The 16,188-nt window shown below is 37.6% G+C and overlaps 1 protein-coding gene across 2 annotated transcripts in view; it reads right to left on the bottom strand.

Annotated features, from left to right (window-relative positions):
• Positions 1-1,079: 1,079 nt before the first annotated feature.
• prkcaa (protein kinase C, alpha, a) overlaps positions 1,080-16,188 on the bottom strand; it is a 121,049-nt gene continuing 105,940 nt past the window's right edge. Inside the window, exons 14-17 of one of the 2 annotated variants that reach the window (XM_068320822.1) lie at positions 15,122-15,202; positions 13,666-13,773; positions 11,200-11,340; positions 1,080-5,855 (exon numbers count right to left, since the gene is read on the bottom strand). In XM_068320822.1, coding sequence (XP_068176923.1) covers positions 5,685-5,855; positions 11,200-11,340; positions 13,666-13,773; positions 15,122-15,202 — 501 coding nt within the window. In that variant the 3' untranslated portion in view covers positions 1,080-5,684. Of the gene's footprint in view, positions 5,856-11,199; positions 11,341-13,665; positions 13,774-15,121; positions 15,203-16,188 lie in introns of those variants that run through there. The other variant, XR_011036857.1, reaches the window with a different exon arrangement.

Genomic DNA, 16,188 nt, shown 5'->3' with positions numbered 1-16,188 from the left:
GGAACACATCTTTACTGATGATTTCAGCTTCAAAAAGGTTGTAAATTACTGCCTTTTCAACTTCATCTCTGTGGATTAACTTTTTTTTTTTTAAAAGGTTGAATACATGAATTGATATGCAGTATTTGATGTGAAATTATTTTTAACGTATTTTTAAAAATCCCAATGTCCGGCAATTTCTGGCTAAATCGTCACATAAATTACCTTTGATAGTTTGGAAAAGAAGTAAAAGAATGCTATATATACACATTTGCCAAATGATTGATTTCCATGGGGAATGTGTTCTGATGAAGCATGTATGATTAAAAGCAACTGACCTCCAGGTGGACTGACAGCTTCATTGTCATGAAGTGGTTATCTTCCAGTGACTCACATCTTCCAGTTCTCTTTTGTCCAACCTGATTACTTGTGAGAGCAGAGAGCGATACTTATGACTTCATGTAATGGTACCCCCATGACTCGGGCCTGTATGTTATGTGTTTCCAGCCCAGAAATGCAATAATGAAACTCTCTGTAGCATATTACAGTATTTACAATGATCTCATTGATATACTCAAAAATGTGATGTCACCTGTCTGCATAAAGTACGTAATATGTATATAACCAGAATTTTGCAACAGTTAAAACTAATTGGATGAAAGGGTGTGGGTCAACTAAATTATGATCAACGTAGATATTTTGTGACTTTGCATGATGCTTATGTCAGTAGCAATACACAAATGAAGAATGTGATCTATACATTTTATCAAAGACTAAAATAAAAATTGATTTTCACCGTTTGACTGACAAAATCAACAGAAACAATCTGGGACTCAGTAGAACACATACAAACATAACACACAAAATAACATGAAACACAGTCCAGGGTTTTCTTGCATAATCTTAATAAAAAGAGGAATTAAAAACAGCTCCCAGCTAGAGGTAATTAATTACAATTCCACCAGGAGTTTTTGGAAATGGGAAGGTACGTTAAACTTCAGCACTGGTAAACAATTCGCTCTATATAATTTAATATAACATGCTGGCAAAGTTTAAAGTCACAGATGGGGAAATGATACTAACTGACAGAACAGTTGACCTCATTTTCTTTTTATTATTTGCATTATAATACATTAAGTACAAATGACACAATCAGTTACAAGGTAAGTAGCTCAGACACATTTTAGGTTTCAGGCTGACAAGGGAAGAAAACAAACATACACCATTAGCAAAATACAATATATTCTTTCTTTTAAAGTCGATGTAGATATCTACTCTGTCATTTATGTACAAGACAGGGTGCTGAGGTTATAAATGGACAAAGACAGGAAAGTTAGAGACCATGTTACTGAATGAGTTAAGGAATAAGGCATTCCTGCACATCGTTGATCCTGCGCTCTGCATGGGCAAAAACAAACTAAAAAATAAAAATTGGAAGCTCACTTCATTTCTCTTGTTTTACAGTTAACACAACACAGTGGAAAGTACTGACCAATTACAAAGAAGACATGTGTTAAATAGGATTCATTAGAAGCCAATAGGGACCTAAAACAAATACTGTAAGAAAGTATGACAGACCTCTAAAGTTGGAAAGGTTACTCCATCATGTTCTGGTCTTTCTAATCAATTAAGTCAAAAACAAAAAAGGTGAGAATGTCAAGCAGAATGTAAACAAAGCAAACACCGAATACATTGGAAAACTTAGTTACCATTACCAGCACAGAGGAGGAAATGGTGAAATTGATGCTGACTTTGTTGAGTGAGTTGCCCGGGAAAAATCCACTGTTTTCCTGACCTGACGGGATTTAAAGGGTGAAAGGAGGGTACTGTCTGTCAATCAAATTATGGATTGACTTGGCCCAGGCACTGAAGAAATCGGAGCAGGGAGACTGAAAGCAGGATGACAAGAGATGAGGAAGGCAGGAACTTTCAGTGTGACCAGGCACAAGGGGAGTCCTGCAAGAAAACGATCTATCTTTTCATTCATTGAACCCCTTTAGTCCTCGTTCAAACTCTTCTCCCACATTCAGTTTGTTGGTGTATATATATTAACTCACTACACCATTCAGTCTGTAGTAGGCACAGGAAAATGAAGGTAAAACAAGCAAAGAATGATTCAAGTTGCAGTTTTATGGTTGAAGGGATTACTGGTGTCTGTCAACTGAATTTGCCTTCAAGTTATGATTTGCAGATTTTTCACATTTGTTGTGAGATGTGCTGAAGCACCTACTATGAAGTGAAGCTGAATAAGAACTGTGTGGATTAACATCAGATGAGCAAATTTGACAACTGTTTAAAAGTAATTATAGTAAAATTATGGATTAAAAAAGAGATTATAAAGTTTAGATCAGTGCAATTGTGATGAAGATCAAGAAGCTGTGCAGCATAGCTGTTAAATTTGGGAAAGGCATACAGGGGGAGTAAATGGCTTCTTTTCTTTTATACTGACATTGATCAATATTTTGAAGCCATCTTTCAGAAGAAGAAAGAAGATTGGGAAACGGGTCATCAGATATTCTATTAAAGGGTTGGATGTAGATGAGAACAAGTCAGTTCGTACAGAGGAGGAAGTTCACTGGATGTTTAAACAAATGTTCCACAAGTCAAACTGTTTCGTTTTTTTTGGAGATATATCTGCCCAAGGCTAGACAGGCAGGGAAATCTAGTGGCAAGCATGAATAATCAAACTGACTGGCACTGTAAAGTGTACTGACACAATGTGCACTGGTATATGCATGGCGGCATGCTACTGTGTATGTTACGTGGCCAAGCCAGTGAGGAGCAGATGAGGCATGGTGCAGGTCTCAGCTGCCGTTGATAGTTGGCCATGTGACTACAGCTAGTGCAATGCATTTCTCAGGTTTGGCACATGCAAAATACTACATGAGAGATGACAGATCATAAAATAGAAATCGTCACATAACAGCTCCTATCAATACCATTGATATACCACTCTTCTTATTAGTGTATCTTTTGCAACATTACTGGATATCTTGAGCAGAAACACAAGAAATAAAAATGACACCAGTAGTTGAAAATAAAAGAAAAAAGCAGACGATAACAACAACGTGACATTAAGATTATAATGTGAAATCTTTTTATGAGACATGAGAGAGCGAATGATCCCACTGGTCTATCAAGAAGCTGTGTGAGTGACAGTTCACCACAGATCTGGGTTAAGTGCTCTGAGTTACCCTGGAGGCATAAGGAGCCATGGGGCGTACATGAAGATTCTACACCAAAGAGCAATAGTCTAAAAGCAGGAACTATATGACAGCATTTTAAAAATAATTTCATGATGAGTATTTATTTAAATCTATAAGCTACAATCAATCTATTCTTTATTTGCCTTGACTGCTGTGATCTAGGCATTTAGTATTTTTTTGAATTCCATTGCTGTTGAATGATTCTCTGAAACCTGTGATTTATGTAAGCTTGTTCCAAAATCAAAATCCAAGCTGGGACGAGATCAGCAAAGAGTTTATCACCCAGAAATGAAAATTCAACTGTCACCCACCTAATGGAAAAAAAAAACAAAGTCAAGTGTCTTAACAACTTCAAGTCTAATCGTGCCAACGCCTTCGTCTTACAGGTTAAATTGTAGAGCTCAGCTAAAATATGAATGTAAATAATGTAGTATATTTAGCTAAAAAATGTTAATTTTGTTTAAAAAAAAAAACAGGATAACTGATTTTGTAGTGGCACAAACTTGCTGTCATGCTCCTGAAATCTACGGAGCTGAGTAAATAATGACTGAATTTTTTTGGGTGAATTTTTTATTTGGAGAGTCTGGGAGGAATAAGATCAGGCAGTGGGCCACAACCTAAAATAGTTGGATGGTCAAAGCAATAATCAGTTTTAAATCTGACATAAAAGAAGCTGACCATAACTAAAAACATGCTGAAATTGAGTTTTGTGCGAGGAGTGAAATGGGCAGAGTGAATTATATATGAAAATAGTATAACTGAAAGGAACTGCGTACTAAAGAAACACAGTGAAGAAGCTGATGCTGGAGTTGTTTGAGAAAGATGACAATTACCTTGAAAGCTATCATGTCATCACGAGTTTAGTACAGCTTTGAGATTGTATTTCTTTGGATTCTCATACCAAACAGCATGCAGCATTTAGCATATCACATGCACCAATGATCTCCACCAACTGCATGCATTTAAGTAACAACAGTAAGGAGCTTGAGACACATCCAGTCAACACACAACGAGCAAGTCAAAACTTTGAATATGAAAAAAAGAAAACAAAGACTTGATCAATCCACCAAAACAAGGAGAATACTTTACAAAACTGGGTTCTCTATACGACATCCAGCCGATACAAAGCTGATCTGTCCTGGGTTACTTCCTTCGATGTTTCTACACATACACATATTGAATTATGTCATCAGTGTAATAAAAGCACATTCAGGTGTTGGTATAAAAACTGCAACTTGCTATATTTTTATTGAAATTATTCTTGATTATCTACAAAGGAGTTATGCAGTGATACTTGTATTCAAATGCTGACCATAACTAATGGAAACAAATGAAGTGGGGGTTAATACATGTCTACTTTCGAAAACATATAATGACATAAAAGAAGCTGATCATTACTATAAGGTACAACAGGGGATGATAAAGGCTGTGTTAACATATTAAAAATGAAGGACAAGTTCGCTTTCTCACCAACAAAGTATTGTGAAAATAACTGACTGGTTTGGAACTTTTGTTTCTAAGTAATATAACAAAGGAGTCCAATACACGACTGAGGGCACGATACTGTTTGCAATATAACATTGCAATGACGACATAACGCTATATCCTAAAAAAAAATTAAAAAAAAAAAGCTTTTCAAAGTGTTTTGACATTTATTATCCAATGGGAGGCTTGGTAATTATGGCTATAGCATAGAACAGAGACTAACACGACAATCTGTAAACATTTCAGGTTAGAGTTTTTCATTAGGTATCGATAAGACTGGCCTGCCATTACCCACATACACAACAGGTTATTCCCTACAAGAAGATTCTCAACAAGGAAAGTACAAATTTGGAGCTCAAGTAAGGGATATTTTATAATTACATGCCTGTTTATTCTTTAGTTGATATGCTACACACCGGAAGTTTGACAAATTTGGCTAGAATCACATTATACTAAAAAAAAAAAAGTTACACCATCACCATAAAATGAAAGGGGAGGAAAACTGTAAACGTGGTACAGAAAGTAAGTGACTCACAAGGTGCTGATTTATCACCTGCATGACCCTTCCTTCATATTTAGCTAGTCTCTATACAGGCTGTTTTTCAGGTCATTACATTAGATCTATAATGCGGTAATTATCCATATATGAAAAGAAGCTGAGACAAAACATGACTTTGTTTATCCAATGACATTTGTAAGATGAAAAACCCAAATTTTGACACTAAATAGGAAACGCCTGACAGACTTCTCTCTAGATGTCTCAAGAAATGCTAAACCTTTAATACAATTGTCAGTAGTTAACAAGGGCATCCTTGTCTACAGTACATGCTCATCAATGAAATGAAGAAATTAGTTCTTGTGATTGGCAAATTCATATTACAGAACAAATTGGAAATCTGAAAAGTTTATGAATGAAAGCAAAATGAATAGGTTTAGACTGGGCCTTGATGGAGTTGCAGGCGGATGCTGGGCGGGTGGCAGTGAGCTGGATGTTTTTTTTTTCAGGTTTCCACATCATTCTAACTGGCTGTTACTGAGCGACGGGTGCACAAACTGGGGGTTGATGAAAGAGAACCCTGCAAACTCAGCCTGGTCGATATTGGCAATAACCAGCTCATCTGGAGGTGTGAGCTGGGGCTGGGTGCGTGTGAAGAACTTGTCAAAATTTTCGGCTCCTTTGCCACACTATTGAAAAGAGAGACAATAGCAGAGGAATATTAGACATATATGAGGTAAAATAATAGACCAACAAGACAGAGCAGACATGAAATACAAGGATTAATGGGCAAGGTGTGAACATGGAAATTTTAGAATTCTACGTACATAATTTTATTTGGACCTGTTGGAACATTATAACACAATTAACTGATCTGCACCTCTTAGAATATCAAATTATGCAAGTGTTTTTATTGTTTTACCATGGATTTAAGAAATAATAATAAATCAATCCATTCATTTAAACAACTGATATTATAATTCTACTCTAGGAAGCAGTATTTTGTCTGAGGCAGTTGTGGCTCAGGAGTTAAAGCGGTCATCTACTTATTGGAAGAGAGGCGGTTCGATCCCCGTCCCTGTTGAGCTGAGGTGTCCTTGAGTGGGAAGCTGAAGTCCAATTTGCCCCCAGTGGCCGGTGCAAATCAAGTGGTCTGTGAATGATTATTGATGAGCAGGTGGCGCCTCGGAAAGTAGTTTCTGTGACCATTATATGAATGTTTATGTGAATGGATGAACACCGACCTGTGCTGTCAAGTGCTTTGTATGGTCAGTGACTACTAAGTCAGCCTATTTAACATTTAATCTAGCAGGATTACATTTGCTTAATTTGATTTTAGGAGAGACCAACAGACTCATCTGCTGCTCAGTCAGCTAGATTGACTTTTCGCAGCGTGAAGAGCCTTTCTATTTATACATGACTTGTACCAATAGAAATGATTGGAGTTCACAGCAGCATAGGGACAATCAAGCCTGGAAAATATTTTCAGCTCTGCCTCCCATCTTGCCTACATTGTTTATTTTAGTCTAAAAAAAACCCCAACCCTCATATTTGCTATGTTGTTTCAAATTTTGAAAGATATTTATAAAGTTGTGCTAACTTTTTAGGCAATAATTTCTGGCACAGCAAAGCTCTACATTATGAAAGCTGAACAACTTCATTAAAAGAATGTGTCTGCACAGACCTGAGCCAACATTACATCTAGAGCTGTTGGGATTGGTACAGACTTCATCCAGTACATGAGAGTAAGCTTTGACTATTAAATGTTGCCTGTAATTTTTTATTAAGGGAAACATTCATTTGAATCGTTATAAATAAAAGTCATGAATATGTTTTGTCTCAGTCCGTCCAGATGCGTCACTTGCATGAACTGATGGACTGAGACACATGAATTCCACCTACAATGCCGTATATGTAGAGTACAATAACAATGTGAAAAACATTTTTTCATCTTAAACATTCACCTAATTAAAATGCATATTACTTCCTGTCTCTTGTACCTATAAAAGAAGAACATTTCACACCTGATCCCCTCTTAGTCCCAATGCTGTATGCGGTCAGAAGTTCATAACATCAGATTACATGCTCTATATCTTATTCACCGGAATTAGATTCTGCATCCTTTTGAAAAACAAAGCATTGGCACAGCTGTGTAGCAGTGTCTCACATGCCAGGAAACAAGAACCATGATTAATTGTATGAAAGAAAAATGGTGTGAAGTCCTCCATGCAACAGAAAGTGCTGCAGTTCTCCTTCTTTAAACTGGATCAAAATTAGCTTTGACCTTCTGTCAGTTACAAGCAAAAAATATTATTCACAGATGGATTAATGATTACTCACTCACTAAAGCAGCAATATTATTTAGGTGCTGCAAGGATACAAAAGGTTAATTAGTGTTTGTATGAGGGAGGCATGCTGTCAGTACTTAATAGGAGACATCAAAAGTGTTGTTGGTGTGATGAGAAGATAATGAAATTAAAATCACAGACATGGGAGGGGATCATGTCACATGGTGGAAACTTGTCAGCAAACGAAGGTCGTGTCTGTTGGGAGGTGTGAGCGTGCATCTCGTTTTGTCGTAATGACACAAGTAGTCCTCCAGATTCACGTGTGACTAGAAAACTGTCTGACTGTGGCCGGCTATTGTCTTTAAAACCTTAAAAAGGTGTATAAAAAAGGGTAGACGCACTTTTACGTTTGTGGATTTTACTCAGTTTTTAGTTTAGAGGTTGCAGAAAAGATGCCAGCTTAAAAAAAAAGACAGTGTAAATCACCCCTTTTAAAAGCAACAGTGATCTCATAACATATAAATGCTTGTGTTTCCGAATGTAAATTGTGTCATTTCATGTGTTTCATTTGAAGAAGTCACCTCTTCTCGTGTTGTTAAATGCTAAAACAACGTTGTTTTTGGTGGTTTCCAGGATTACAACATTTTGTGAGCTGTTCTTTAAAGATTATTTGTACGTTTAAAAGCAAATTGTACAGATGCTCTTATATATATAATCTGATACGTATTTTTAAAATGCTTGAAATTTTTGTAGGAGAATCTTTTGAGCCGTCCTCCACGATGGTCAGTGACAGCTGCCATTAGCTCTCAGCCAGTATGTCCCTGTCAGACAGAGGGCAGGACACACACTTTGATGTCATGAGTAAATATGGCTCTGTGTGTGTGTGTGTGTGTGTATGTGTGTGTGTGTGTGTGTGTGTGTGTGTGTTTTCTTTGAGTGTCCTCCCTCTCTAACACACTTCAGATACCTGATGGGCAATCATCAGCGTGCATCACCTGATCCGTCTGTTCTTATCCATCACTGACCATCCATTACTCAAGTGAAACAACATACTTTTTTCACTCTGAACTCGGCAAACATTTATCAGCACCTGAAGACGACGTCCCTCTGCAGATCACAACAAGCCTACAAACATAAAACTACCATTTGGGAAAAAAAAAAAAGATGGAACTTGTCTTTTATCTCTTATTTCTCATCTTGTGATTCAGCCTGCCCCTTATGGGGTGACACCAGAAGCCGTTTACTGTTGATACATCCTCCCATTCACAATGACACTGTGTCCTACATAAGGTTTTGACCTACTTCTCTTTCATCCCTCTCCCTCTCTCCGCACACAGACAGACGTGCATGCCTCTGCGCTCAAGCATATTAAAGAAACACTCAGCTACTTATGATGATAAATTAGTGCCTGGATCCAAGAAGAGTTGTCTGTCTCTCTCTCTCCGTCTTTCCCCCCTAACTTTGCTAAACCACATGTCACTGGCATGTTCTCCTCATACTTTACTATCACACATGTATTGATTTCTGCATCTTCCAAGATATTAAGAAAAAACTTGAAATATGCAAAATATAAAATTGGAAATTTCAGATTTTTTTGACCTGCACTGGGAAATAAATCCTTGAATAGAAAACAACCTCCACGTAAAGTAAGTGAAAATGCTTCTTCTGTCCTGTGAGCAATAAGAGGGACAGCAGACATGCTAACTCAAGTGCAACAGTGTGCGTCTCTGCAGCTACAGTGAGTCACAAGTTGTACCATATTGCCATCCTTTTTTTTTCTGTACATGTTGTGCGTGTGTCTGTGTGTGTGTGTGTGTGTGTGTGTGTGTGTGTGTGTGTGTGTGTGTGTGTGTGTGTGTGTGTGTGTGTGTGTGTGTGTGTGTGTGTGAGAGAGAGAGAGAAAGGGACAGAAAGAGAGAGGGAGAGAATGAGAGGGAGCATGTAACCCATCATGCATCTCATCTTTGACACTGTTTCAAGACGTCTGTGCAGTGATGAAGCCCTCACACCCTTCCTTCATTCGCTGATCCCATTATTATTATTAAGCACCATCTTCCTATTTGACCTACTTTTCACAAATTTTCCCACTCCCCTTCAGCCATAAAGCCAACCGGCCACCCATAAGTGGGTATGAAAACCCAGGGTCATCAACTGTGTTGCACTCTTAAGACATTAGACTCATACCAACGCTGCTCTCATGTTCCAGTCGGCTCCTAGACCGTAACAAATAGGGTAGACGAACACCGAGTGGCTCCAAAAGTTAACACAAACGTATTTAAACAAAACAAATAACAGCACTGGAATTAGTCAGAAATCATGGGCACCCAGCAGTAACATCTGCTACTCTAACTGACACCCCCCCCCACCCTGGTGAATGGGTGATGGGGTGGAAGCCTGGGAACACCGGCCAGGTGTTCACAGTTAGTTGATGATAACTCTGACCGGCTGAGGACCTGCCAGACAGAGCAAACAATCACCCAGAAGGAATCATACAAACCATCGTTTTACGTGAGACAAAACTGTGGGTTTATATTATCAGTAAATTATATTATAGTATCAACATCCAACATATAAATGAGGATCAGCACTAACTGAGTCTACTCTGACACCCGTCCTGCAACTCTTTGGTCTAATATGTATTTTAAATATGGATGTGATTTGGGTGCAGCTGGTGTAATGATTGCAATCCCAAAGCTGTCACAGGCTGATGAAGTGGGACTGCGTGTGGATGGAGGGAGAGAGGACGTGTAGAGAGGCAGAGTTAGACCTGGTGAGGGGGTGGGCAGAAAGTCTATAATGATAGTCATTTGTCTGTAATTCAGGAACAGAGCTGTGCTACATGTAGAGATGGACGTGATGGACCATCATAGAGCAGGTTATGGAGGGTACAGGAAAAATATAACACTGTTATGGATATGTTATGGATACACGGGGGGGGGGAGTGTGTGCTACCCTGTAAAAACATCAGCTATATGAAATATGAATTTATAAGAAATGGATGTTACATTAACTATACATTGAGATGTGATTACTTCTGGCCCATATAGCACATACCCTTAAGAGCCTCAGTGTGAAAACAGGCATAAATAATGTTAAAGCCAGTCCCTGTCTTTTTTTTTAGTTGTTTAGAAAATTGATGCAGCACTGCATTGCGGTTAGGCTCCAGAAATCATTTGTATTGACTCACTATTTAAATAGTGTTTTTGTTATTTATTAGATTGTTCTGCGAAAATGCAACAGACAATGGTATAAGGCAGCAATAAACCAGTTGCCCTCTAAATAATTTAAATAGAATACTTCAACAAACAAGACCTCTGTACAGAGATGCATTTGATATGATGCCAAAGGGAAGATAAGATTATTTATTGCTTCATGGATCAAAGTGACAAAAGACTGGGCCAGAGGTACTGCACTTTCAGCCACTACCATCATGTATGAGGAAGTCATGATTCACCTCGTTTCCCTTTGAAACCATGCCCCAGACTTAATTTTGTTATGTTCTACCCCAATATTTTTCAATTTTTCTGCAATTACAATCCCATTTGTCTTTTTATATCTGTTTTTAATATAACAGAATAGAAAATATATATAAAACAGGTGGAATGGAAGTTATGTATTCCCTGGCATTTGTCTTCCACAGCTGTCATGATTGCCTAACAATAATGATGCGCTCATGAAATACAAATACAAGTACTGTAAAATACAAGGTTAATGTCTGCTGTGAAAGTATATGTGCAGTATTTACCACTTTTGGCTTGAAGGGTGGCTGTATCTCCTTCCTCTCGAGGCGTTCCCAGTCGATACGTCTAAAGAAGGCATGTTCTCGGATGTCCCTTTCTCCCTCAGGGCCACAGCCCAGACGTTTGGACGGGTGCTTCGTCATCAGCTGCTCAAAGTAAGAAACAAAAGCACGAGTTAGAGCAGGAAAACATTCAGTTCCCACCGAGCCAATAAAATGTTGCGCTTTATTTCAATTGTTTACAAAATGTAAATCTTTTTAGTATTTATATTTTTTTTCTTTATTGTCTAAATTTGGGAACTTTCACAGCTAGTACTTCAGGAAAACTCCCCTTCCTATCCCCAAATTTAATATTCTTCCACTGATGCGGTTTGTAATGTGAGTCCAATGATTTTATACATTAAAAAAAAAGTGTAACCACAAGAAACAAAAAAATGGATACCCAAACTACGTATGGGTGCAGCAGCATTACTTATTAAATGTCCAATATATCAAAAATAACTACAAATTGAAACTTTGTAAAACTGTCTTTTGTTTTCCTTCTAACATCTAAAAGACCAAACCAATTCTCAGTGATTGGTCTGGAGGAGGAAATAAACAGGCCTGTCCATTATTTATTTGCATTGAAGCAACTCCAACCCATAATGGACCATAAACATAAACTGACTGGGTGCTTGTTTTTTCTGAATGTGTTATTTAAAAAATATTTAGAATGACCTCCACACTTCACGATAGTTTATCCTGACTGACTTTGTCAATAAAAGAAAAAGAACGCCATTGGGAGACGGACTGAGAGGTTCAGTTTTTGACAATCCCAGCACAAAATGACTTATTCATGCACTGGAATCTGAAATGGAAATCGTGCTTTATTTTCCTGAGCCAGTGCTTAAGTAGGTTGGCTTCCTGCCTCTGGTATTTCAAGCAGTGTTTTTTTCAAAGTTGTGAGAGCATATAAACTAGATAAATGCATAAAACACCCCCCCAAAACACACACACAAACACACACAAACGCAATTCACTTAACTTCACATTCTCCTCAACCATATTATGTTCAGCGACTACACTGTAAGCTTTTGTTCATGGTACAAACACAGTCTGCCTTTGACCAAAGACACAAATACTCTTATTTCAATGTGACTTATTCAATATTCAATTCAACAGAGCTTCTTTTGAGTGCTGGCTGGAAACTGAAACAGAAAAATAAAATAAATTAAGCAGCCAATAATTCCTGCTGCGTAAAAAGAATGGTAACGGTAACATGGGCTATCAAAATATAGCATATGAAAATGTTATTTTGATTTTTAAGATGGTAAGTATTCAACAGAAGATGCACATGTTTCTTTTCTTTGCAATGACACATACATTTGAAATGCTGTGATGAGGTAATCAAAATTGTTTTACATTATGGGTTTTTTTTCATCGTATTAAGCGCTCTGATAAATACAGCTGGTTGTAACATCAATGGGTGCACAGATGTTTCACATATAGAGAGCCAAGAGAAAACAGGCAAAAGAAACGGGTGAAACAGAAACAAGTGGAAATGAGGTCAGGGTTTAGGTTAGAACATTACGTTTGCACTGCCTATGGACAGAAAAAAAAAAAAGAACTCATGGTTTCCATTTGTGTGTTTCCTGTAACCCTTTTTAGTATTTATGTACATTTCCAGAAACACCAACTTAATTTTAGTGGACACAAATGTTAAAAGAAAAGGTGAAATTAAGTGAGCATATGCACAATTCATACATGTAAGTTTTGACGTTCAATTTGTCATTCTGTGAATGAATAAAAAAAAGAAAAACTGGCAGAGCAAAAATGTCACTGAGCTTCAGTAAATCCATTAATTGCTCCAAAGCATTTCTCGTCGATATAAAAATAGGCACAATTTGTTTTTAGCATTTGTTTGCTTGACTTGCATTGACCCATTGTACTCTTCAGTTCCTTTGGTCTGTGGAGATCTGGTTATATATACTATATACCCATGGTAGAGCAAACAGCATCCCAGAAGATTGTTAGTGCATTAACTGCTGTGCTCTTACAGAGAAAGGCAACTTTTTAAAAAGAAACAAATTCACCCTTCAACACAGACTGCAGGTCTGTTTCCTCAGCATCACAAATGATCAGTTAATGTAGCTGAACTGGCAGGAACAACTTGTAGTCATCCAACAAGAAGTTCAATCATTCATCCATAGACCTTTAACAAGGATTTCAACCCAGGCAGGAAATACTGTAGTCCCAAATTACCAAAATTACCCAAATCCCAACGATAATTTGTTGTCATCACTTTCAGTGGTTTTCGCAAAATGCGTTTGCAAAACAGAAAAAAGAAATGAATGTTAAATAAAGGTTAAAATGCAGCAGGTACAGTCATTCATTTTTATAACAAATTCACATATTACTATAGATTTACCTACGACGGTCACTTGGCTTCACAAGACATTCACTATTTTGTTTCATTGGTGAGTTTCCACTCACCCCTTTGCAGATGGAGACGGCTTCTTTGGACAGTGACTTTGGGTAGGACACGTTGTGCTCCATAATAGACTGGAACAACTCGTCTTCATCTTCTCCATCAAATGGAGGCTGCATGGGGTGAAAAGACATGGGATTAAAAATGTTGATAGTACAGCAGGTAGTGTCACTGCATCGTGATACAATAATCCAACAATAAAGGGGAAAAAAAGTGAAAGTAAAGAAAGTGGTGAAAGAAAATGGATGGATGGAAGTTGAAACAGAAGGAAGACAAACATTACAAATTCAACTCAATAGAATGTCAAAAGAAAGAAGGTGTTTTTCTTTTTTGGCAAGAAGACCTTAAAAAAGGCTCCAATTAGGTAAAAAAAAACACATTTTAATTGTTCAATAACGGACATTTGCTCTGAAAACAAATTCATATTAATATTTCACTTTCCTGTAGAGGAGCTCCCTCTTGCAAGTAGTACGTTTTGGGTTTTTTTAATCGAAATTACAGTGCGCCCTCGTGCATTTTCACATCAATGCTCACGACTTCACCTCATCGTGGATTTCGGTAGGCAGTCACGTGATACCATACCGGCATTCTATTGGCTGACGGCATCCGGAAGTGCGCTATGTTAGCTGAGTCTCGGACTTACGTGAGACACAAAAGTGCTTTAAACATTCTATCAGAGTGTTTTAAAGGTAATACAGATAGAAGGGGGTTTCATATCAGTGTGGGGAGGGTTCGGAAACATTTAAATTACCGTAAATAATAAGATAAATATTTTGTTGTTCTATAGCGGAATTCGTTAATCGCGTGTGGCTCCTGGATAGCATTAACCGCGAGGAACGAGGGCGCACTGTACTTCAAAAACATGTTATAAAAATATGTTATATTGATTAAAAAGAATTCACTAAGTCAACACATTGATCATCTCTCACTTTAACAGCTTAGACTGTTGTCCAAAATATCACCTCGTGTCAACTGGCAACACACCATACTCCTTCTTGGAGTAAACAAAAAAATTAAAAACAGGGCTCCCCAAATGAGTAACGCCAACAACAGAAAGGAATTTAAGCTACAAGATTTGAAATGAAATTGTTTAAAACTACAGGCACTAAAGGTAACACAACAAAAATTAATGCTGGAAGCTGTTCTGGTCACAAAAAAAGCTTTACACATCATTACACCAGACAGCAGCCAGTGACTGAAGCGCAGAGGGAGGTTTCGGTGATTATATGTCTGTTTATTATTATCGCTGGTGGGAAGGTCTCTTGAAAGCACCACCTGAATAAATACGGCTCTCTGCAAAGCCATGCAACACCAATGTGGGAATAATCTGGCCATAAGCAATCTGAACATCCAGGTGTGTGTGTGTGTGTGTGTGTGTGTGTGTGTGTGTGTGTGTGTGTGTGTGTGTGTGTGTGTGTGTGTGTGTGTGTGTGTGTGTGTGTGTGTGTTTACTCCACTCACCTGTCCTGCCAGCATTTCGTAGAGCAGAACTCCATATGCCCACCAGTCTACAGAGCATCCATATGGCTGATATGCAATGATCTGTGGAGGAAAGAAGAGAAAACATTGATGAATCCAGCCGAACAAACAAGTACTTCTGCGTTTTAAAATTGCATCTTAAGATACAAACCAGAACTTTATAGCAAAATTGACGATTTTGATTTATCTAATTAAAAAAAAACTATTTGTTGATGTCCACTAGTGTCCACAAAAAAGAGGAGACACAAAAAAAATAATCAAACATGCTAGAGATGTTTGAAATTCATCACATGACAATTTGTTGTGTAGTAATGTATTTCTGCTCCTAAGGTAATGCTCTGATGTCTTCATTAAACCAAGCTAATGACATGTTTGCTCATTCATTCAACATATAACTATAATATAATTATAAGATTAATCTTGACGTATAATACATATGCCTTTTCTCAGCATGGTTGAATGTGGTTTTTTTGTATGCATTTATGGCTTGACATGTACAGTACTTCATTTATTTAGTACACTTTTTCGTTTTTTTATGTAAATGTAGTTGACCAACAGTAAAACCGTTTCTAAATGACAAAATTACAAAAATAACATTGAACATTGGTTACAAATTTCACCAGCATTGCCTAACCTTGCTATAGATGATGATATAGTTTTGGCAGCAATCTTGAAATATACTGCTTCATACATTCTAAACTCACAGAACTTGGAGCAATAACTTTCCATATAGTTCGGTAAAAAGACAAGACAGTAGGATTTGGAAAGGAGCAAGCATTTGGTGCGTAGGAAGGAGTGCATAACAAAGCGCACAGAAACACACACACTGAAAACCACAGTCACACCTTTCCCCACAAGAACAAGTCAGGAGTAAACAACAGCGAAGCCATCATGAATAAAATTCTTTTGGCAAATAGACTGGAAGAGATCCTTCATTTTGAAGGGTATCTTCACATTTTGCTTACAGTTCTTTTGTTAAAATGTAATGAACTGGTGGTTTATATTTCATGCTTATTTTTGCAGTTTTGAACAGTGAAACATTTATTGAT

This window comes from Antennarius striatus, chromosome 8 (genome assembly GCF_040054535.1).
Source record: "Antennarius striatus isolate MH-2024 chromosome 8, ASM4005453v1, whole genome shotgun sequence".
In the NCBI taxonomy this organism is placed as follows: domain Eukaryota; kingdom Metazoa; phylum Chordata; class Actinopteri; order Lophiiformes; family Antennariidae; genus Antennarius; species Antennarius striatus.
This window is presented reverse-complemented; position numbering and strand designations above follow the sequence as displayed.